At 34.5% G+C, this 22,630-nt stretch overlaps 2 protein-coding genes across 5 annotated transcripts in view; one reads left to right on the plus strand and one right to left on the minus strand.

Moving 5' to 3' along the window:
• The window catches only part of abhd5a (abhydrolase domain containing 5, lysophosphatidic acid acyltransferase a), a 27,679-nt gene extending 13,687 nt beyond the window's left edge, over positions 1 to 13,992 (minus strand). Inside the window, exons 1-4 of the mRNA XM_030157385.1 lie at positions 13,949 to 13,992; positions 10,435 to 10,515; positions 3,863 to 3,948; positions 790 to 1,165 (exon numbers count right to left, since the gene is read on the minus strand). Coding sequence (XP_030013245.1) covers positions 790 to 1,165; positions 3,863 to 3,948; positions 10,435 to 10,515; positions 13,949 to 13,980 — 575 coding nt within the window. The 5' untranslated portion in view covers positions 13,981 to 13,992. The remainder of the gene's footprint in view (positions 1 to 789; positions 1,166 to 3,862; positions 3,949 to 10,434; positions 10,516 to 13,948) is intronic.
• A 202-nt stretch (positions 13,993 to 14,194) lies between these two features.
• Positions 14,195 to 22,630, plus strand: part of ano10a (anoctamin 10a) — a 109,889-nt gene continuing 101,453 nt past the window's right edge. For 2 of the 4 annotated variants that reach the window (XM_030157382.1, XM_030157381.1), the window contains exons 1-4: positions 14,195 to 14,230; positions 19,014 to 19,094; positions 20,786 to 20,941; positions 21,026 to 21,223. In XM_030157382.1, coding sequence (XP_030013242.1) covers positions 20,806 to 20,941; positions 21,026 to 21,223 — 334 coding nt within the window. In that variant the 5' untranslated portion in view covers positions 14,195 to 14,230; positions 19,014 to 19,094; positions 20,786 to 20,805. The remainder of the gene's footprint in view (positions 14,231 to 19,013; positions 19,095 to 20,785; positions 20,942 to 21,025; positions 21,224 to 22,630) is intronic. The other 2 variants (XM_030157384.1, XM_030157383.1) reach the window with 2 other exon arrangements.

Consider the following 22,630-nt stretch of genomic DNA (forward strand, 5'->3'; position numbering starts at 1 on the left):
TATTTGTTCTGGTCCCAATCTCTTCATATATGAAAGATGAAATGATCAGACATAAATGACTGTAAATCACACTGGTCAACAACAAATGTATTGTTTCAGTTTTTTGAGCTGATTTAGGATCATTTTGGTGCTGAATCCAAAAATCACATTAATTTTGCTCAATCAGGTCAACTTTCTGAACTCTGCTACATATTGGCTTTTGAACATTTTTGCTTACATTTATGGGCATTTTCACATCATATGATACAAAATTCTTTCATATTTCTTGCAATAAACGAGTTCTGAAGATTTGACTTTTGCCAATTTATGATTAATGTTTTTTTTAATATTACAGGTGAATGAAATGGCTTCGACTAGAAGATCTTGCAAAAATAAGCCTGACGTATTCTGCTACATCTGCGCTGAATACACCATTGTACCTAACAGGAATCAAGTCACAAGTTTCATAAAGTGTGCTTACCAATCTTATTTTGGTATTAATTATTATATTTTGTAAGAAGATCAAATTTTTCAAAATCAAATTAGCAAAAAAAACCCTGACCTGATAGAGAAAAACAGATGTCATTTTTGGATTTAGCGGTGCAAAATGGTCCTAATTCAGTTGAAAAAACCTAGACAACTTGCAAAAAACATTTTTTTTGTAACCCAGTGTTATACAGCAAACCCATTTTTTTCTGTTTTTACTTGGTTTAATTGTGTTTCCTGTTTTTTTTTTTTTTTCATAAAATTCACTAAAAAAACTGTTCAAATAAACCATAAAACTCTCTAACCTCTGTCATTTGCACCCACCTGCCTGGGTATTTAATAGCGTAGGCCACTGCCAGGTATCCTCCCAGGTTGTGTCCCAGCAGTATCATGGTCTCCAGACCCGTTTTAGTCCTCCACTGCTCTATGGAGTCCACGAACTGGTCCTCTGCCTTCTGGATGTCTGAGGAGAACTGGGGTCGGCTGCTGAGGCCGAAGCCCAGCAGGTCCAGAGCGAAGAGGGGTCTGTGCTGAGAGAGAGCGTCCAGGTTCTGAGCCCAGAGCCCCACCCCCCCTCCAAAGCCGTGCAGCAGAACCATGGGGGTTTTGGATTTGACAGTGTCGCTGTTGAACGTCAGGGTCCACAGTGTGTTAATGTTGGAGATGGGGATGTACTGTTTGGAGAAGGGGCTGCTCACACCTACGACGACAAAGAGGGCAGAAGAGTTTTTAGTATTTATATTGGACTGAAATCAAAACAAACATGAAGAAAAATGTGAACGCATACAGGCCTAGTCCAAGATTATGTGTTAGTTTAGTAAAGTTCTAATGTCGGTCTCTGTGTTTAGATCCAATCTGATAAATGTGAAGTATGTACAGCAGGAAAAACGAAAGTTTCAGGGTAAAAACGGCTTCTATAAACCAAAGTGATCATATTTAGTGCGACCTCCCTTTACACTTAACATGTCTTTAACCCTTTTATTGTTTTATATTCATATACCTGTCTTTTGTACCTGCTTTTAATCTGTTTTTAATATGTCTGTTTCTGTTTTTATCTGCTGTATGTAAAGTGTCCTTGAGTTCTATGAGAAGCGCTATACAAATAAAATGCATTATTATTATTATTATTATTATTATTATTATTATTATTATTATTATTATTATTATTATTATTATTCAGATAATAGTAGATTTATGGTATTAATTTTCTGATGTTTTACACCAGGTTTCATTCAACACATGTCAGATGTTAAAACTGTTTGTGCTGCTTCTTGTCATGGGGTCAGAGGTCACATTAAATGCTGACTTTGACCTTTACAACACATTGGGTTTTTTTGGGTGTCATTTAAGACTGTTGACATATTTCCATGTATGTTTTGGTTATATCTGAAGGAACAGCAGTACTGTATGATGACAATAAGTTGATGCAGAGAATTAGTGCAGAATAAAATGAGAATATTCCAAGATCACACAGAAAAGCAACAAAAAAGATTATTACACCAAATTAGAATCTGTAGAATAAGTAGAAACTGATATATCAGTCAGACGTCAGTGTCGATATAAGCATCTGCACTAAAGATGTATTTTCACAGATGAATACAGCAGAAGTTTATTTGTCATTTTTAAGCGTTTTTTTTTAATATATTTGTATTTTGTTCATTGAAAGATAATGTGATGAAAGACTGACAGACTATTTTACATTTATAATGAGGATTTTTTTGTTAAGGAGGATAAATAATAGCAAAAACAAAGTAAAGAAAAAGAAAACAAGTGGTTCCAAGCACAACAAACCCTAGCTTATTTTGGCATCGATCCAGCTGATGTCATCATGTCTATGCATATGCTGATGTCAACAGATCAATTGCCTCTATATATGTACCAAGTTTGAAGTAAATTGAAACAAAATTGCTGTTTTTATAAAAATTTGAAATTTCGCCCATTATAAGTAAATGGGAAAAGAAAAAGACTTTAAAAATTCCTAAAAAATTTAAACTTTGACCTTCTTTTCCCAAAATGTAATCACATCTATTCTGCATCACTGGCAATCTACACTCAAGGAAAAAAGAAACGCACCACTTTCATTTTCTCGATTTTTTCAGAAATATGACAGTTATTGCAAAAGTACAAACTACAATGAGTTCAGTACTGTTCTGAGTCCAAATGAAATGACTGTTTTCCTGGTTCCAGTTGACTGATTTTGATTATCAATCAGAACTGTATTTGTGCATTCGTCACCCATGTCTGCTCAGGAGTGAAACTCACAGATGAATTGGACCTCTCCTCAGTTGAGCACAACCATTCCCTATAAAAGACACAACATGGAGCACAAACACATTTGTCCACACTGACACCACTACTACAACCGGACAGAGATGGGGCCATTGGCATGTTTCAGCTGGACGGAGCAGACAGGGGGTTTGGACTCCACCACTCTACCATTGTACTTCTTGCTGAGCGTTACCACACCACCGGCTCCTCCAACCACCGTCCCAGATCTGGTCGACCGCCTGTTCCAACCGCTGCACAGGACCGGGACAATCGGCCGTCACATCTCTGTGACAGGTTTCGGCCTGATCTCTCTGTCCGGTTACAGTAGTGGTGTCATTGTGGACAAATGTGTTTGTGCTCCATGTTAGTGTCTTTTATAGGGAATGGTTGTGCACAGTTGAGCAGAGGTCCAATTCATCTGTGAGTTTCACTCCTGAGCAGACATGGGTGAGGAATACACAAATACAGTTCTGACTGATAATCAAAATCAGTCAACTGGAACCAGGAAAACAATCATTTCATTTGGACTCAGAACAGCACTGAACTCATTGTAGTTTGCAATTTTGCAATAACTGTCATTTTCAGAAAAAAATTGAGAAAATGACAATGGTGCGTTTCTTTTTTCCTTGAGTGTATAAACCAAATTTGGTATGAATTCACCCTATAGTTTTTCTGCTACAGACATTTGAAATTTTGCCAATTCTAAGTAAATGGGGGAAAAAAAAGGATTTAAAAAATTCAGAAAAAACTTGAACTTTGACCTACTGTTCCAAAAATGTAATGAGATCTATTCTGGATCACTGGCAATCTATAAACCAAACTTGGTATGAATTCAACCAATAGTTTTGCTGCTATAGTGTTAATAAACTAACAAACAAACCGAACCAAAAACCACACCCCTTGAGTTCCCTTCGGGTGGTGGGGTAATAACATCACCTTTAAACTCCTGGTATATAACAGTGTCACATTCATCCACTATATTCTTGGGTCAGCATTAAAAAACAATGTTCCTACAAGTGCTTATAATCAGATTTTTTCTTCTTCTTATTGTCTCCTTTTATGACTGTTAGTCCAAACTAAGGCCCTCAAACCGCGCAGAGGAAGTGAAGCCGACAGGTGTGACCCTTACCTCGCAGCATCCTGTCCTCCGCCGTCTTCAGCTGGTTCTGGGATGTGGGACACCACGACGGCAGCCAGTTGGGGATCCAGCACCACCTACACAAAGGCAAACCCGGCGTCAGGAACATTATCGTCCACCACAGATGAGACGTGTCGATCATCAGTGGATTCACAGTTCAGTTCATATTCACCTACTGCACCGACTCCAATGCATCTTAAACTTTAGCTCTGGTCTGAGTCCAACTCCACCCACTGCATGATTCTGAAAACTACTACTGTCCTTTTGGAAAGATGTTGGAAGAAAAATAGAACAGATTTTGGGTTTTAAATTACAGCAACTCACTTTGTCACTTTTGTTAGGAGATCTTCCTGATGATTTGATATTAAATGCTAAATACCTTCTAAAAATCTTTGGTGCTTCAGCAAAAAAAACAATCACTTGAAAATGTTTTCAACTTCCTCCACCGACGGCAGAGGACTGGTTGAAAATTGTTGATGAAATTTGCAAAATGTGGAGGTTAACATTTAAGCTGAGGCTGCAAGCTGAACTTTACATTTAAGACAGGTCAAAATAATTATTTTCTTTAAATGCAATTAATGTGTGGCTTGTTTCATAGTCCTGTGAAATGTGATATAAACTGCTGCTCTAAAAATTTAATTAATTAGGTAACTTGATTGCTAATTCATAGCTGTAACCTAAATTATCTTTACTATTAGATTGTGACTATTATCTGTTGCTGATTGTTGTTTGTTATGTTCTGTTCTGTATGACAAAATGATAAATAACTAAGAAAACCTAAGTGTCAAAAAAAAAAAAAAAAAAAAAAAAAAAAAAAAAAAACCTACTACAAAGTCAGAAAAGCAGCTGAGATGGAGGCAGTCAGTGTCTGAATGGAGGAGTAGTTCAGGGACATCTATATGACACAGAATTACATGGCACTAGGCAGACCCATGAGGAACTGAAAGGGTTTTAGACAATTATCATAAACTAGACAATTTCCACACACGGAAATCCTGAGAGGGGCTCAGGGGTCGGGGGGGCATGTCGGTTCGACGTTGCCAAAGACTTCAGGGTCGGAGGAGAATTCTGTGTTCTGAACTCCCTTTTAGTCGTAGTAGTAGTAGTATTTTTAATAGTAGTAGTAGTAGTAGTATTTTTAGTAGTAGTAGTAGTAGTAGTAGTATTTTTAGTAGTAGTAGTAGTATTTTTAGTAGTAGTAGTAGTATTTTTAGTAGTAGTAGTAGTAGTAGTATTTATAGTAGTAGTAGAGGTAGAAGGAGTAGTACTATTTATAGTAGTAGTCGTAGTATTTTTAGTAGTAGTAGTAGTAGTAGTAGTAGTAGTAGAAGAAGGAGTAGTAGTATTTTTAGTAGTAGTAGTAGTAGTATTTTTAATAGTAGTAGTAGTATTTTTAGTAGTAGTAGTATTTTTAATAGTAGTAGTAGTATTTTTAGTAGTAGTAGTAGTAGTAGTATTTTTAGTAGCAGTAGTATTTTTAATAGTAATAGTAGTAGTAGTAGTAGTATTTTTAGTAGTAGTAGTAGTGTTTTAATAGTAGTAGTAGTAGTATTTTTAATAGTAGTAGTAATAGTATTTTTAGTAGTAGTAGTATTTTTAATAGTAGTAGTAGTATTTTTAATAGTAGTAGTTGTAGTAGTATTTTTAGTAGTAGTAGTATTTGTAGTAGTATTTTTAGTAGTAGTAGTAGTAGTATTTTTAATGGTAGTAGTAGTAGTAGTATTTTAGTAGTACTAGAATTTTAATGGTAGTAGTAGTAGTAGTATTTGTAGTAGTAGTAGTAGTAGTATTTTTAATAGTAGTAGTAGTAGTAGTAGTAGTAGTAGTAGTATTTTTAGTAGTAGTAGTAGTGTTTTAATAGTAGTAGTAGTAGTATTTTTAATAGTAGTAGTAGTATTTTTAGTAGTAGTAGTATTTTTAATAGTAGTAGTAGTAGTATTTTTAGTAGCAGTAGTAGTAGTATTTTTAATAGTAGTAGTTGTAGTAGTATTTTTAGTAGTAGTAGTATTTTTAGTAGTAGTAGTAGTAGTATTTTTAATAGTAGTAGTTGTAGTAGTATTTTTAGTAGTAATAGTATTTGTAGTAGTATTTTTAGTAGTAGTAGTAGTAGTATTTTTAATGGTAGTAGTAGTAGTAGTATTTTAGTAGTACTAGAATTTTAATGGTAGTAGTAGTAGTAATATTTGTAGTAGTAGTAGTAGTAGTATTTTTAATAGTAGTAGTACTAGAATTTTAATGGTAGTAGCAGTAGTAGTATTTGTAGTAGTAGTAGTAGTAGTAGTAGTAGTATTTTTAATAGTAGTAGTAGTATTTTAGTACTACTAGTATTGTTAATAGTAGTACTAGTATTTTAATGGTAGTAGTAGTATTTTAGTAGTACTAGTATTTTTAATAGTAGTAGTAGTATTTTAATGGTAGTAGTAGTATTTTAGTAGTACTAGTATTTTTAATAGTAGTAGTAGTATTTTAATGGTAGTAGTAGTATTTTAGTAGTACTAGTATTGTTAATAGTAGTAGTAGTATTTTAATGGTAGTAGTAGTATTTTAGTAGTACTAGTATTTTTAATAGTAGTAGTAGTATTTTAATGGTAGTAGTAGTATTTTAGTAGTACTAGTATTTTTAATAGTAGTAGTAGTATTTTAATGGTAGTAGTAGTATTTTAGTAGTACTAGTATTGTTAATAGTAGTAGTAGTATTTTAATGGTAGTAGTAGTATTTTAGTAGTACTAGTATTGTTAATAGTAGTAGTAGTATTTTAATGGTAGTAGTAGTATTTTAGTAGTACTAGTATTGTTAATAGTAGTAGTACTAGAATTTTAATGGTAGTAGCAGTAGTAGTATTTGTAGTAGTAGTAGTAGTAGTAGTAGTAGTATTTTTAATAGTAGTAGTAGTATTTTAGTAGTACTAGTATTGTTAATAGTAGTACTAGTATTTTAATGGTAGTAGTAGTATTTTAATGGTAGTAGTAGTATTTTTAATAGTAGTAGTAGTATTTTAATGGTAGTAGTAGTATTTTAGTAGTACTAGTATTGTTAATAGTAGTACTAGTATTTTAATGGTAGTAGTAGTATTTTAGTAGTAGTAGTATTTTAATAGTAGTAGTAGTATTTTAATGGTAGTAGTAGTATTTTAGTAGTACTAGTATTGTTAATAGTAGTACTAGTATTTTAATGGTAGTAGTAGTATTTTAGTAGTAGTAGTATTTTTAATAGTAGTAGTAGTATTTTAATGGTAGTAGTAGTATTTTAGTAGTACTAGTATTGTTAATAGTAGTAGTAGTATTTTAATGGTAGTAGTAGTATTTTAATGGTAGTAGTAGTATTTTTAATAGTAGTAGTAGTATTTTAATGGTAGTAGTAGTATTTTAGTAGTACTAGTATTGTTAATAGTAGTAGTAGTATTTTAATGGTAGTAGTAGTATTGCAGTGGGGGAGCGGTGCTGGTGTGGATGTCTGAGTCTCTAACTACAGACCATGAGCCTCCAGTTGGACTCATTTAGATGATTGAGAACATTTGGTGCACGTGGAGTTGGCTTCATTTCTATGTTCTCGTACACAGAACAGTAAAAAGAACCCCAGACTGTCTGAAGTAAATACAGAGCAGGCGCATTAACAGCATAAGGACTGAATGTTAGCATTTACTGCGCTGAAAACGTCCCATCAGATGACCTGGGCGTCAGCTGCTCGATACGCCCCGCTGCAGAAATCACAGATCAGCCCACAGTAAATGGACTTTCAGAAACTGGATCTGTTGACGCAATGTGGTCTCAAATTTACAGCCAAAACATTAATGAAGAAAACTGTTTTATCCTTCATAAAGGAGGTCAGTAATTCCAGTTTTTTTCCTTTTGCAGTATTAGTTCCTCAGGCTGCAGAGTCGTATAAAAACCTCTGTATGTCTGCAAAGAAGTGGAAAAACCTGCTTTAAGACTCACACGTCCAGCCAAATGTTTCTGTTTAGTTTTTGTGTCATTTGAGTCCGTTTTTCTTCCTTTTCCAAGTTTGATCCCAAATTACTTGAATATCAGTGTCTTTAACCCTTTCATGCACAGTGGTCACTCCAGTGGACAGTTCTTCTCCAGCTGTTCTCTTGTATATTCATGGGTTTGGTTGTTTTAGTTCCATATGAGCCAACACTGTGGACACTTATGCACCATCTCAAACACTGACATTCAGATCATGACTGGAACTTTGCTGTTCTTCATAAACCTGATCTGCACTAACATGTTTAAGTGGAAATCAGTTGCTAATTGTCATTAGACTGCAATTAACAGTTTTCTGAAAAAAACTGTATTTTTTATTTTTATTTTTTTTTGCATATCCGCTTGAGACCCAGCAATGCATTTTGTCCTCTGAAGGGAACAAAAGTTTGACAGTTTTACTTAAATGCTGTCCATTGCAAAGGACATTCCATTAAAAAAAATCAATCAATAAATAAACATTATTTTAAAAATGTATATGAAAAGAACTGTTGCGTTCTGCAGTTTCCAAACAAGACAATTTTTTAGTGTAAAAACGCTAAAATTATCAATTTCCTGGGTCTAAGAGGATATTATCTCCAAGAAATGAGTAATAACTAGTGTTAGAGTATGAGAAAATGTGTCAAAACGTCAGATTAGTGGCATTAAAAATGGTTTCATTTCATAGTTTTCACACAGTTTACACAGAGTTTTAAATTCATGTTTCTTTGCTTCAAAAAGTAAACGCATGGTGTCCAGTTGAGTGGACATTTTTGTAACTCCACGAAAAATAGGTTCATTAAAAAAAAAAAAAAAAAAAAAATTAAATTGTGTTTTTTTTTAATGCCTAAAGAGGAATAAAAACACTCAAGAAAAAATATTGACTAAGGTTCTCATAATTCATGCATGAAAGGGTTAAAATGAACTACATGTAAACACCAGGATCTTGACTGGACCCACATCAGGTCTGTGTTTATGCTCCTACATAAACCCACTGGTGACCTATAGTTCTGTTCTTTATGGTAATCTTATCTGACATTAGATAATAGACAACATTAAGCAAGTGATTCTGAACTGGTCTCAAATTGGACATCTTCCATTTCTTAATAAGTCATGAATCATTTAACGAAAATCAAACCAAGACGACTTATTTTTCCAAGAATATGCATGTAAGTTCATTTTTCAAATCATAATGAGCTTTTCTTTCAACATATACACATATTTTTGTCACTGCTTCAGTAGTACAGTAATAATAAACTGTACGACCAAGATAACATTGAATAAATTTAACATTACGGCTGCATCAAAGTCCTAAAACATGTTTTCATGGGTTTACGCTCTCTGTGAGCTAAGCTAACCGCAGTGAGCTACATAATGATTAGCTAAACAATTAAGCTAGTTGTCGACTATTAAATTAATCACAAACTAAAGTAAAACCACTGAGATTCCAGAGTCTTAAACTGCAGGTTCAGTTATACCTTAACTGACTTTATTATTTCTGTAGGGAAACTCAGTCTCTGCACTTGACCCATCCGAATATAAACAGCACCTAGCATTAGCATTAGCATTAGCACATGAGGGGCAGCACATTTGAGGATGACACATTGGCTTTGAGAAACGCTTTTCACCATCTTGGACAAAATAATTAATCGATTAATCATGAAGAATAGTGACACTAACTCTTCATTGCCGCATTAAATGAAAACTCAGGCTCATATTTGTTACATATGATCGATAAAAGTCATCACTTTTCAGTCAGATGTCACCATTGCCATAGCAACAACCAGCCGACTGTATCTGTAAACCAGAAATATGAACCAGAAAAAAGACAATAATTTACTTCGACTACAGTCTGGTGTCCATAACAGACTCAATTCACACAGTTTTACTCTTCCAATGTATTTGGTTTCTAGATTTTTGTTCATTTTCACATTTAAGGCCTATAACTATTTTGTTATCGGTTGGATTTTTTTACATTTTATTCACTGATATTTTTTATTAAATATTTAATTAATAAAATAGTTCATAAAATATTCTTTTTTTTATTTGGATTTTTTTTTTGCTCTGGTTTATTTTCTTGGGCTGATGGAAAATAAATAGAAAGCATAAAGAAATTTGATCTATATCTATAAATATTCAGCATAAATGGAAAAAAATAATCAAATATACCTTTAATTTATTTAGTGTATTATCGATATTGACTTCACCCATAGAACTGTAGCATTGGCAGTAGCACTAATATTCACTTTAATGGAAAATAAGTAATAAAAACGTCACTTTCACCTCTAGAATAGATTATTTTAATGGTTAGGTTGGTAATCAGAACTGTACACATTTATTAATTGAAGGCTTTGAGGCTCAGTTCAGCAGTTTCACAATAAAATAAAAGACTTAAATACCTACAGTGTAAGTTAATTTCAGGAATGATATTGGCTAATTAACTGGATTTTTCCACCTATACGCTATTTTTATTTAAAGATCTACTATTGATCAAGCCTCTAGAATGTAATTCTGAATATAATAATGCTCTACGCCTTTTCGAATGCTCATATAATGTGATATTTGGTTTATCACAGCCCTTTGTGGTCACAGACAGATGTTACCTTAACGTTGTGTCGACGTAACCCCACACACTGCTGACCAGATTCTGAGCTCCGACGACCGCCAACATCCTGTGGACGACGCTGAAAGAGCGAAACCAAAAGTAGAGAGAGCAAAGATCACTGAACAGGACCGGCTTATCTGTTCCACGTTTCGTATGAGTATTTAACAGCAACACACAACATGACACATGAATTCCCCGTAGTAAGTAAATGCATCATGACATTCACAACAGGCAACAACTTCAAAGTTTAATATGAGAAACTAAAATACAACTGAACACCAAATATGTAGCTGGAAAAATAACTCACATATATTAAAAATAAAAGTAGAAATACAATATCCTACATTCAAGATGCAAGTATTATAAACTAAATGTACTGTTAGTGCTATATTTCAGTGTTTTAGATACTTTGATGAGGGCTGATTACACTGGTCAACAACAAATTTATTGTTTCAGTTTTTTGAGCTGATTTAGGATCATTTTGGTGCTGAATCCAAAAATCACATTCATTTTGCTCAATCAGGTCGACTTTCTGAACTCTGCTACATATTGGCTTTTTAACATTTTTGCTTACATTTATGGGCACTTTCACATCATATGATACAAAATTCTTTCATATTTCTTGCAATAAACGAGTTCTGAGGATTTTACTTTTGCCAATTTATGATTAATGTTTTTTTTTAATATTACAGGTGAATGAAATGGCTTCGACTAGAAGATCTTACAAAAATAAGCCTGACGTATTCTGCTACATCTGCGGTGAATACACCATTGTACCTAACAGGAATCCTGTTAGAAAATGATTTTTTTTCTCTTAAAACCTATTTTGGGTGAGAACTATATAAAAAATCAACTGATAAAGTCACAAAAATGTAATCAATTTTGTGAGAAGATGAAATGTTTCAAAATCAAATTAGCAAAAAAACCTGACCTGATTGAGAAAAACAGATGTCATTTTTGGATTTAGCGGTGCAAAATGGTCCTAATTCAGTTGAAAAAACCTAGACAACTTGCAAAAAACCATTTTTTTGTAACCCAGTGTCATAATTCATCAAGATATAACATTTTATTCTGCCTTGAGGGTTTATTTGATTTAAATTCTTGGTTAAAGCCCTAACTTTGTTTCAGTTTTTTAAACTTTATGTTCTGTTAAAACCACAAATAAATGTGTTTTATATTATTCCCATTTTGCCGACTAACAACTCAGATCACACTCATTTTCTGTACTTTGGTTTACATCGATAAAAGCAAAGAAAATACAAAAATTTAATCACTTTTCTTCTTTTTGTAAGTTTGTCATTTGCATCTTGTTGCACCTTTTACATCATTTTGTGCCTTTTATGTTGTTAGCTATGTTGTATGCAGTTTTTGTTTTGTTGCATCTTTTTTTTTGCCATGTTGCATCACTTACATCATTTTAGTTTTGTTGCATCTCTTGCACTGGTTTTATTTTGAGTCTTACATTTTTTAGGCCTAATTGTTCATTTCAATCATCATTTCAATTTTTTTGTATATTTTATGTCTTTTTTTCATGATACATCTTTTGTTGTTTCTATCCTGTCTTTTTTTATATCCCTTTTTTTTTTTTAAAGTTAAGTTTCTTTAACTTTCACTCAAGACCAAAAATTGCTTTAAACTTAAAATAAATAATAATCTGACATTTATCATGACAATTATCGGCATGAAAATGTTTATCATGACAACACATTAATCATATAACCCAGCTCTATTGGAAATAAAGTTAAAACACTGTTAAAAAAAACAAACAAAAACAAGTAACTATTATTATTAGTATTATTGTTGCTCATTTTTATTTGGCTTATTTTATATTCTTGACCTGATGGAAAACTAATTCGCCCTTGAGAATAAATTTATTCTTATAAATAGTCAACATAAAAAGAGAAAAATATAATAGCATAATTAAGTTTTAGATTTCACACCATAAGGAATAATGTTACTATATATAATTATATCTTTATGCAATAAAAGCAAGTCTTTTTTAAGGCTGTGTATTGGCAAGAATCTGGTGATACGATACAAATCACAAAACTAGGATCACAATACGATATACCACGATATATCATGATACTGTATAAAAGGCAATTTTTTTGTTTGTTTCTTTTTTTTAAATCATTATTTCCTTGAAGAATTGAATTACACCAGAAATATGCACAAATACTTTATTTTTTATTTTTTTTATTAGAACAGGACCTAATGCTACATCACAAAATTTTCCTGTCTTAAAGTTTAAATTCTATTTTACAGACATTGCAGTTTAAGATCCTGTTCAAATGTTCATATTCTATTAGATCAGAACTAACATCAGAACATTATTTTAGTGCAATCCCAACTAAGGAACTAACATTATTTAATAATAATAATAATGGATTAGATTTATATAGCGCTTTTCTATGAACGCATACTCAAAGCGCACACAGTGGATCCATTATTCATTCACTCTCACATCCTCCCTCTGGTGGTGGTGAACTACATCTGTATCCACAGCTGTCCTGGGGCAGGCTGATGGAAGCGTGGCTGCCAATCTGCGCCTATGGCCCCTCCCACCACCACCACCACCACCACCGAACATTGGCACACCAGTGTGAGTAGCAGCACTGGAGGCAAGGAGGGTGAAGTGTCTTGCCCAAGGACACAACAGCACATGGACAGAGTGGGATTCAAACTGCCAACCCTTCGGTTATTGGACGACCCGCTCTACCATCTGAGCCATGGCCGACCCCATTATTTAATAAAATAGTGTTAAATAGTTATAAATAAAATACAAACAAAACAGAAAAACAAAACAAAAATGAACCTCCAGAATATCAGCATTTAGATAAATGCCTAAAAATATCCATACAGTACTTTTTAATATGGATACAGTATTGTGAAATGAAATATTGCGATATATTGCAGAAATGATATTTTCTTACACCCCTAGTCTTTTTCACAACTTTTTTCAATATATTTTACAAATCAATTTTCTATAGTTTTATACATACTTTATATACATGCTTACTTCAGTTTTATTTTTTTAAATTAATTAATTTAATTTAATTTATTCAATTTTTTTTTTTTTACCTTTAACAATATCAGTACCAGGTAACTATTCCTGACAGTAACTGGAGCTGAAATATTACTTTGTACTTTATATTGCCCTCTGAAATGAAGTACACTGGAAGTCTAAAAGCAGAAAATGTCTATACCTCTGAGTATGTTAAATACATCCATAAAAACTTGAGTAACAGTACTTCTTTCCACAGTTCCAGTGCCTGTTGTTGTGTTTCTCACAGTACTTTCCCCTTCAGAGGTCGACAAACATGTTGTTTATGTGTTTTCCTACTTTTTCCAGAGTTGTCTCTAAGTTTCTGACGCTTATTTGTTTTTGTCAGTCTATAATAATAAGACGCAGTTCGGTTCGGATCCACACTCAGCCTGTTCTGGTTCCGTTCACCCGGATCAGACCGGTGCTAGTTGTAAACCCTGGTTCTGGGCTGTTCGGTTCTACTCACCCTCTGTTCGCTGCCTCCTCCTGCTCGGCCATTCCGCAACAATCCCTCCGGCCACTCAGGATCACGTGGTACGGAAGTAGTGACGCCACACAGTCTAGAGGCGTTTGTTTTATTGTAGAGGATAAAACACCCGAGCGGGGGTTCATATGGTTGGTCCTCTCCTTAGGGTACCGCCCACCTCCAGCTTCTTCAATAGATAAAACAAGCACCAGCGCGTGAGGCATTGCGGAAGTAGATTTTTTCTGTCAAACATCTAAACATTGCTCAGCTGGCACAGCTCTGGTAAGGACCTGTACATTTACAGTTTTATCTGTTTTACGACGAATTATCAAAGCGTAAAGGTTAGGTTATTGCTGTTTGCGCAAACAGCCTTTGTTAAACTTGGAAATAATATTTTATAGGGAGGAGTTTTGCGACATTAGTCACTCATGTTAGCAGTAAAACCGTTCACAGCAACTTTCATGTTTTCTGTAAAGTGTTTTCTTATATATATTAACTTTTAGATTTCATATTTATACATGAAATAATACTTGTTAACTTTTTCTTTACGTAAATGTAGGGCATTTTTATATTTTATACTTTACACATACTGTATTATTATTATTATTATTATTATTATTATTATTAGTAGTAGTTGTTGTAGTAGTAATAGTAGTATGATTACATTAGTATTGTAGAATTTCCTAGTTTGGGATAAATAAAGTCAGTCTATCTATCTATCTATCTATCTATCTATCTATCTATCTATCTATCTATCTATCTATCTATCTATCTATCTATCTATCTATCTATCTATCTATCTATCTATCTATCTATCTATCCTCATATTATTATTAGTTGGCTTTGTTTTTGTTTTCTTGACCTGACAGAAAACAAATCTATATTTATAGATACTCAACAACAAAAAAGAAAAGTAATCAAACATGATACATTTTGACCTGTCATACTTATGTATCTAGTATCAAGTATTCATAATGTAATTCTGTAATTCAAGATTTAAAATGTAGTTATGATTCATATTAATTATGCTTTACACATGACACTCATACTGTTACTGGTGTTTTCAGTTTTATCAGACAGAACAGGCGAAGATGTGCTTAAAACAGTAACATAAAACCAGTCAAATAACAGCATATAGTAGGATTTATCTTCAGTGATAAAGCATCAGTATAGAGAATCATTCATGGAGTTGTGGAAATGATTAATTTCATAGATGCATGTGATGTAATCATAACTGTACTAAACATAAATCTTCCTGCAGTGTGCTACAAGATGAAATGTGTAGACTGACTGGCCTCGATAAGTAATTCGTAAATATTAAATAAATAAAGTAAATATTGAAAAGATGCAGCTGTTTATAGTTTAGATCAGGGGTATCCAACGCCGGTCCTCGAGGGCCAGTGTCCTACATGTTTTAGATATTTCCCTCTTCCAACACACCTGGAAGCCATTACATCGTTATCAGGCTTCTGCAGAGCTTAATGATGAGCTGATCATTAATAGAACCAGGTGTGTTTGAGCAGGAAAATATCTGAAACATGCAGGAGACCGGCCCTGGAGGATCAGATTTGGACAACCCTGGTTAAGGTAGTTGTAGTGTAATTTTTGAAGTTTCTTTCTAAATATAGGGGAGTTTAGGATTATCGTACACTTTGTATTAAATGATGATGATTAAGTTGTCATGTGCAGTGCTATAGAAACCTGAGGATATGATATAATATAATCCTTGCATTGTGTCCTGATTCTGGACATGGTGTAGGGCACCTCTTCCAACACACCTGATTCTAATGATAAGCCTATCCTCAAGCTCTGCAGAAGCCTGAGAACGACTGTCAGGTGTGTTGGAAGAGGGACACATCTAAAACATGCAGGACAGTGGCTCTTGAGGACCAGGGTTGCTGACCCCTGGTGTAGGGTCTCAACAGGGAGGCGACTGGGGGATGTGAACTGTGACTGAGTGTAATTGAGAAGCCAGTGAAGATCCACACCTGTGATCATTTATGTCAATCATTCAGCAGTGACAGTGCTAGGAATGTAGAGAGGGGTGACAAATTAAAGGAAAAACCTGAGTCAATTGGTCTAGACTCTAGAGACGTGTTCCATGGAGATGCTTCCACTGAAATGCACTACATGGTACAATTTAATGGGTTAATGTTCACTCGTGCTCTGTGGTGTGTATGCTGTGACACTGAGGAGGCCCAGTTGATTCAGATTTGGGATCAAAATGACAAGTCTAAAACATCTTTGAAACATTGAATGAGTTTTCGTTATTAGTCTATAGATTAGAGTTAGACTGATATATCAGTTGGCCAATATATTGATTTTTTTTCTCAATATCTTGCTTACACACACAAACAGAATGGAAATGAATGTTTTAGTTCAACTGTCACTTACAGAAGGACTTGTATTCAGTCCTTAATTTCCTTAGTCTTTAATCAGCCTTAATTTTTTTTTTAACCCTTTCATGCACGAATTATGAGAACCTTAATCAAGATATTTTTCCTGAGTGTTTTCATGCCTCTTTAGGCATGAAAAAAACAATGTAATTGAAAATTTTCTTATGAAAAATAAATAAATTAATTAATAAATAAACAAAAAATATATAAAAAACAAAAAATAAAGTTATAAAAAGACATACTACTACTTCTACTAATAATAAAAATGATCTTATGAACCTATTTTACATGAAATTGCACAAATGTCAATTCAGCTGGACACCTTGCATTTAATTTTTGAAACGAAGAAACATGTATTTACAGATAAAATGTGTGAAAACTAGGTGGGTGGGTGGGGGGGGCTTGTAGTTCTGGGGGTGAGAGTATGCTCAGGGGAGATCTACACAATGTTACCAATTCATGTCAGAGAAGATATGTAGTGTCTTAAAACTTAAATAAAGATATGTGCAAAAACAAACAAAAAAAATCCATGAATGTATAAGCGAACAGCTGTAGAATAGCTGTCCACTGTCAGTATACATGAAAGGGTTAAAGCTGATAATTGATCAGTGGTAAAAATGTTAAAATATATTTGATCAGGCACCTGTGTGGGCAGCACTTGAAGTTCAATAAATGTTAAGAGTACTGTGTGTACGTATATTAATAATTTCATTTATATTGCTGCATAAAAATCTTAATCATCTGAGTGGTTCAATTGTATGTTTACGGTCAATGTGCTTTAACAAAAAAAAAAAAAAAAAAAAATCAGCCTTAAGTCTTGGCCTCAAAAATCAGCTGTAGATATTGGCTGTTGGCTGACCAAATTTTTAAAAATCAGCATCAGCCTTAGAAAAACCCATACCGGTCGACCTCTACAGATGTAGAAGCTTCAACCACAAAGTTTTTCATCTTTCAGCGGTGCATATCTGAATACTTCTGCCGTGATGGGATCCAATGGTTCTGTTTGAGGAAAGGAAACTAGAACTCAGCACATAATGGATCTGAATAATCCATCTATTCAGGATGACAATAATCACAAGGGTTCACCGAATATTTTGATGTGTTGTTGTTGAACAGACCGTGGCCTATTTAAACATGTGGATTATTTGAAGATAGATCTCTACACCATTATGACCAAAAAACACCAAACAAGAGGAAGAATAACTTTCCATAGATGTATTTTGTTGTTTTTTCCCTTTAATTTATCACTTTATGCAAGAATAAATAGAAAATCAGATGCAGCCCTTTTTATATATGGTGTAAATGTTTACTTTTTATTTTCTTGTCCCAGAATTCCTTCAATAAAATACCAGTTTAACCCATAAAGACCCAAACAGCTACCATCGACCAAAACCATCTACTGATCTAAAAACATTTAACACCTGTTGATCCACTAATTTTATCAATACATGTAAATAATTGTTGTAAAATGCAGTTCATCATCTTGTCATGGTCATCAGATATGACCCATTTGGATGTTCAGAGGCTCTGTAGTTACTGTGGAAACACCGTCATCTTCTACAACATTGATTCACCAGTAAAACCCATGGAGTTGGATCAATGACAGTGGATTAAGACACTTGGTTTATTTTCAATTAATGGTATATTTTATTGAAAAAGTCACTTTTTATTCAGTTTTTGATATATTAACCCTAAACTTTAATCTGATCTTTTATGGACACCTACATGATCAGTGAATTAAATAATGGTAAATACCTGATTTTGACTGAAAAAAATGAAAATATTATAGATAATATTATAATAAATGGTGATAAATCTCTTAAGAAAGGTTAAATAGACAGAAATAATCATTTGGTAACTGACACAAAAGTAGCACTGGGTCTTTATGGGTTAATTCCAAAGTAGAGGAACATTTTTAATATTGCAATTTATGGAAAAACATACATAATTCAAATACCATAAAAATGTTGTGGCTTTCTTTTAGGCTGCCTCCTTTCTACTCGGTATCACAAAAACACAAATATCACAATTTGGGTACATTTCAGCAGTTGGATCACATTAGCCTAAATCCTCTTAAATCTGCACCTTCAGTTTGCTGTTATGTAACTGCACAGGCTGATTAAATGTGGAACCCTAATAACATTATTTTTCTCTGTACCTATTAAAAATACCAGAAATACTTTCCTGTGTTCTTTAATGTTACTGGCTTTCTTATGCGTAAAGTGGACTTTGGCATGAATTTCTCTTCACAAAAACGCAATGGAGTTAAAAAAAACAAAAACAAAAGCAGTATGATTCATCAGTGCAAATAACTAAAATAATAATAATAATAATAATAATAATAATAATAATAATAATAATAATAATAAACATTCAGGTACTGTTTAAGGGGAAGTAGTCGCAGCCTAAAAAAGGGAAGTATCCTCTTGTCAGTTTTGTTCTTTTTTTCTGATTGCGTAAAATCTCTCCGTTGCGCATGGCGGTGATTTATTTTTATTTTTTATTTTTTTATGTCCAAAGACCCGGAGGAGTGGATCAGTGTACGTTCGTGGGTGTGGCAGCTGAAGTTTTTGCTGCGCTGCTGCGTGACGTGGACCAGATCTGAAGTCCACGGTGCGCACAGACTGAACTCCAGACATGTCTCTGATAATCTGATTTGTCTGTTCCAGATCAGCCGGGCCGGCTCCCACCCCCCCACCCTCCCCGTGGCTGCTGGGACTGAGCCTGTTTAGACACAGACACGGATCCGGGTGAGTCCAGTACCGATCCGACACGCACACGCCTCCACGGACCTCAGATCACGGCTTGGTTTACCGTCCTGCGCGGTTTGGACCGTGCGCTTTTGTTGCGCTCTGGACTGTTTTTACGCGTAATTGGATGAAACGCGTCTCTCGTGCTGGACAAACACTGTCCGTTCTGTGCGTTGTGTACGTGTGTGTGTGTGTGTGTGTGTGTGCACACAGTGTTGCACAGCTGTCACTGTCAGTATCTGTCATCTGTCCTCCAGCCCACTGCCTCCACCATTCACATACAGGGGTTGGACAAAATAATGGAAACACCTTCACCTCAAGATGATAATGCCCCAATCCATACAGCTAGAACTGTTAAAGAATGGCATGAGGAACATTCTAATGAAGTTGAGCATCTCGTATGGCCGGCACAGTCCCCAGACCTCAACATTATTGAGCATTTATGGTCAGTTTTAGAGATTCAAGTAAGACGTCGATTTCCTGAAAGAGTTGGAGGGTATTCTAACTGAAGAATGGCTTAAAATTCCTTTGGAAACAATTCACAAGTTGTATGAATCAATACCTCGGAGAATTGAGGCTGTAATTGCCGCAAAAGGCGGACCTACACCATATTAAATTATATTTTGTTGATTTTTTAAGGTGTTTCCATTATTTTGTCCAACCCCTGTAGAATAAACTAAGTCCCTTCAGTGGTCATAAATACACACATGAGAACAGGTTTCTACCAGGACTGGGCTCATTGTGCTCAGCTGGGTGGGGTTGACACGGTCACACCTTGTGTAAGCCTACTGTCAACGGTTATTTACCCTAGTTTACCTGAACTTTGCCCTGATGAGGAGGAAACTTCTCCTTTTGGCCTTTTTATCTCTTAGACCAGGGCTGTCAGACTCATTTTAGTTCAGTTCCACATTCAGCTACATTTCATCTGCAGTGGACCCAACCAGTAAATTAACCCTTTCATGCACAGTGGTCACTACAGTGGACAGTTATTCTACAGCTGGTCTCTTGTATATTTAAGGATTTTGTTGTTTTACTTGCATATCAACCAACACAGTGGATACTTATGCACCATCCCATAATACACTGCAATTCATACCATTGCTGTAACATTCCTGTTCTTGATGAACCTGATCTGCAGTAACATATTTGAGTGTAAATCAATTGCTAATTGTTATTAGACTGTGATTAACAGTTTTTTTTGTTTTTGTTTTTTTTTACGTTGTTGTGTTTTGTTGTTTTTTGCACATTATTTGAGTGAGTAATAACTACTATTATAGTATGTTAAAATGTGAGAAAACATCAGATTAGCAACATTAAAAAAAACAATTATTTCCTAGTTTTCACACAGTATATCAGTAAATACATGTTTCTTTTCTTCAAAAATTAACCGCATGGTGTCTAGCTGAGTGGACATTTTTTTAACTCCATGAAAAATAGGTTCATAAAAAAAAAAATTCAATCACATTGTTTTTTTCATGCCTAAAGAGGAATAAAAATACTCAAGAAAAAAAATCTTGATTAAGGTTCTCATAATTCATGCATGAAAGGGTTAATTATGAGAACCTTGAGTGTTTTTATTCCTCCGTAGGCATGAAAAAAACAATGTGATCAAGTTGCTTTTTTTTCATGGAGTTACAAAAATGTCTTATTGTTTAAAATTAAAAGTTAATAGTTTTTTTTTCCTTCTGCAGGAGCCCTTACTGAGGCTAAGATGCTTCAGGGAAAGTCCACCGACGGCAGTGGCTCCAGGTTCACTCCTCTGGTGGTTCTGGAGCTGGTCTCAGACACCAAAGAAGAAGCCATCGCGTGGCTGCTCGGCAGAATACGAGACCAGCAGCAGGACGGAGGTTGGATCCGCAGACCTCTGCCCATTTCTCATGTTAGTTTCTGCTGTTTTATGGAATATTTATGTAACGCTGCTTCTGTGCCAGGTTCTGAGCTGCTGGTGGAACAACTGGGTCCTGGTGTCGGGGATCAGGAGAAGGACAACCCAAACATCTTCCTGGTGGGGGCGTCCTGGCAGAGGCTGCTGTCCGGCGCCGAGGACCTGGGCCTCTTCAAGGAGTTCAATGACGGGTCCATGAGAGCGTTCACCTGCGCCAACAAACACAACTTTAAAGACTTTAACGGTAATGTTTAGGTCGAGACCTGCATGAAGCTGCTCTGTTGGTTAAACTATAATGGAGTAATTAGACCCAATACACAAGACAGTGGACAGAACATCCAGACCTGCTCAGTCGGACTTGCATTATCCTCAGAGGAAAACAAAACAACTCCTGAAAATCAATAAATGCAGCCTTATGTTGGTGAATCTAGAGGCAAATGACTACAATGAGTCTGTGGTGCCATTTAACTCGATTCCAGCAGAGAGTGTAATGGGCCGTTGGATCAGCCTCCGTCTGAGGGTACATACAGAGAATAGGTTTACGTACAGGCTGTTTTCATTTATGCTTTTGATCAGCTTTGGTTCTCCTGCCGCTTCTTGGTATCAGCAATGAATGAGCAAATGGCAGATAAATGTGAGTTATAAGTTTAGACAGGTGCCAGGTATTTTATTATTCCCAGAGGGGGGGGATTTACAAGATTGATCGCAACAGGAATTAGTGATTTTCTAAACCTGTTCATTCTGCGTCATGAATATGTGTCCTGAAGGTGAATACATAAACTTACACCATGTTGATCTGGCTTTTTTTTCAAGACATGTACCTGCAGTTTTCAGATCAGATTAAATTTAACCCTTTCATGCACGAATTATGAGAACCTTAATCAAATTTTTTTCCTGAGTGTTTTTATTCCTCTTTAGGCATGAAAAAAAACAATGTGATAGAAAATTTTCCTCTGAAAAAATAAATAAATAAATAACTAAAATAAAATAAAAATAATTTAAAAAAAAAAATAAATAAAAATACATTAACCCTTTCACGCATACTGGTCACTACGGTGGACAGCTATTCTACAGCTGTTCTCTTGTATATTCATGGATTTTGTTGTTCTTTTCATTTTTTGTTTTTTTTTGTTTTTTTTTACACATATCTTTATTAAAGTTTTAAGACACTACATATCTTTTCTGACATGAATTGGTAACATTATGTAGATCTCTCTTGAGCATAAACCCCCAGAATCATAAGCCCTCCCCATAGTTTTCACACAATTTATCAGTAAATACATGTTCCTGTGCGTCAAAAATTAAACGTGTGGTGTCCAGCTGAGTGGATATTTTTGCAACTTCATGAAAAATAGGTTCATAAGAATTTTTTTTTTTTCATTATTGTTTTTTATGTATTTTTTAAAATTTTTTTGGGATTATTTTTATTTTATTTATTTTTCAGAAGAAAATTTTCAATCACATTATTTTTTTCATGCCTAAAAAGGAATAAAAACACTCAGAAAAATTTTTTGATTAAGGTTCTCATAATTCGTGCATGAAAGGGTTAAAAAAAGTAATAATGACAAAAAAATTCTTATGAACCTATTTTTCCATGAAGTTGCAAAAATATCCACTCAGCTGGACACCACACGTTTAATTTTTGACGCAC

The sequence above is a fragment of the Sphaeramia orbicularis genome, chromosome 16, assembly GCF_902148855.1.
Source record: "Sphaeramia orbicularis chromosome 16, fSphaOr1.1, whole genome shotgun sequence".
In the NCBI taxonomy this organism is placed as follows: Eukaryota; Metazoa; Chordata; class Actinopteri; order Kurtiformes; family Apogonidae; genus Sphaeramia; species Sphaeramia orbicularis.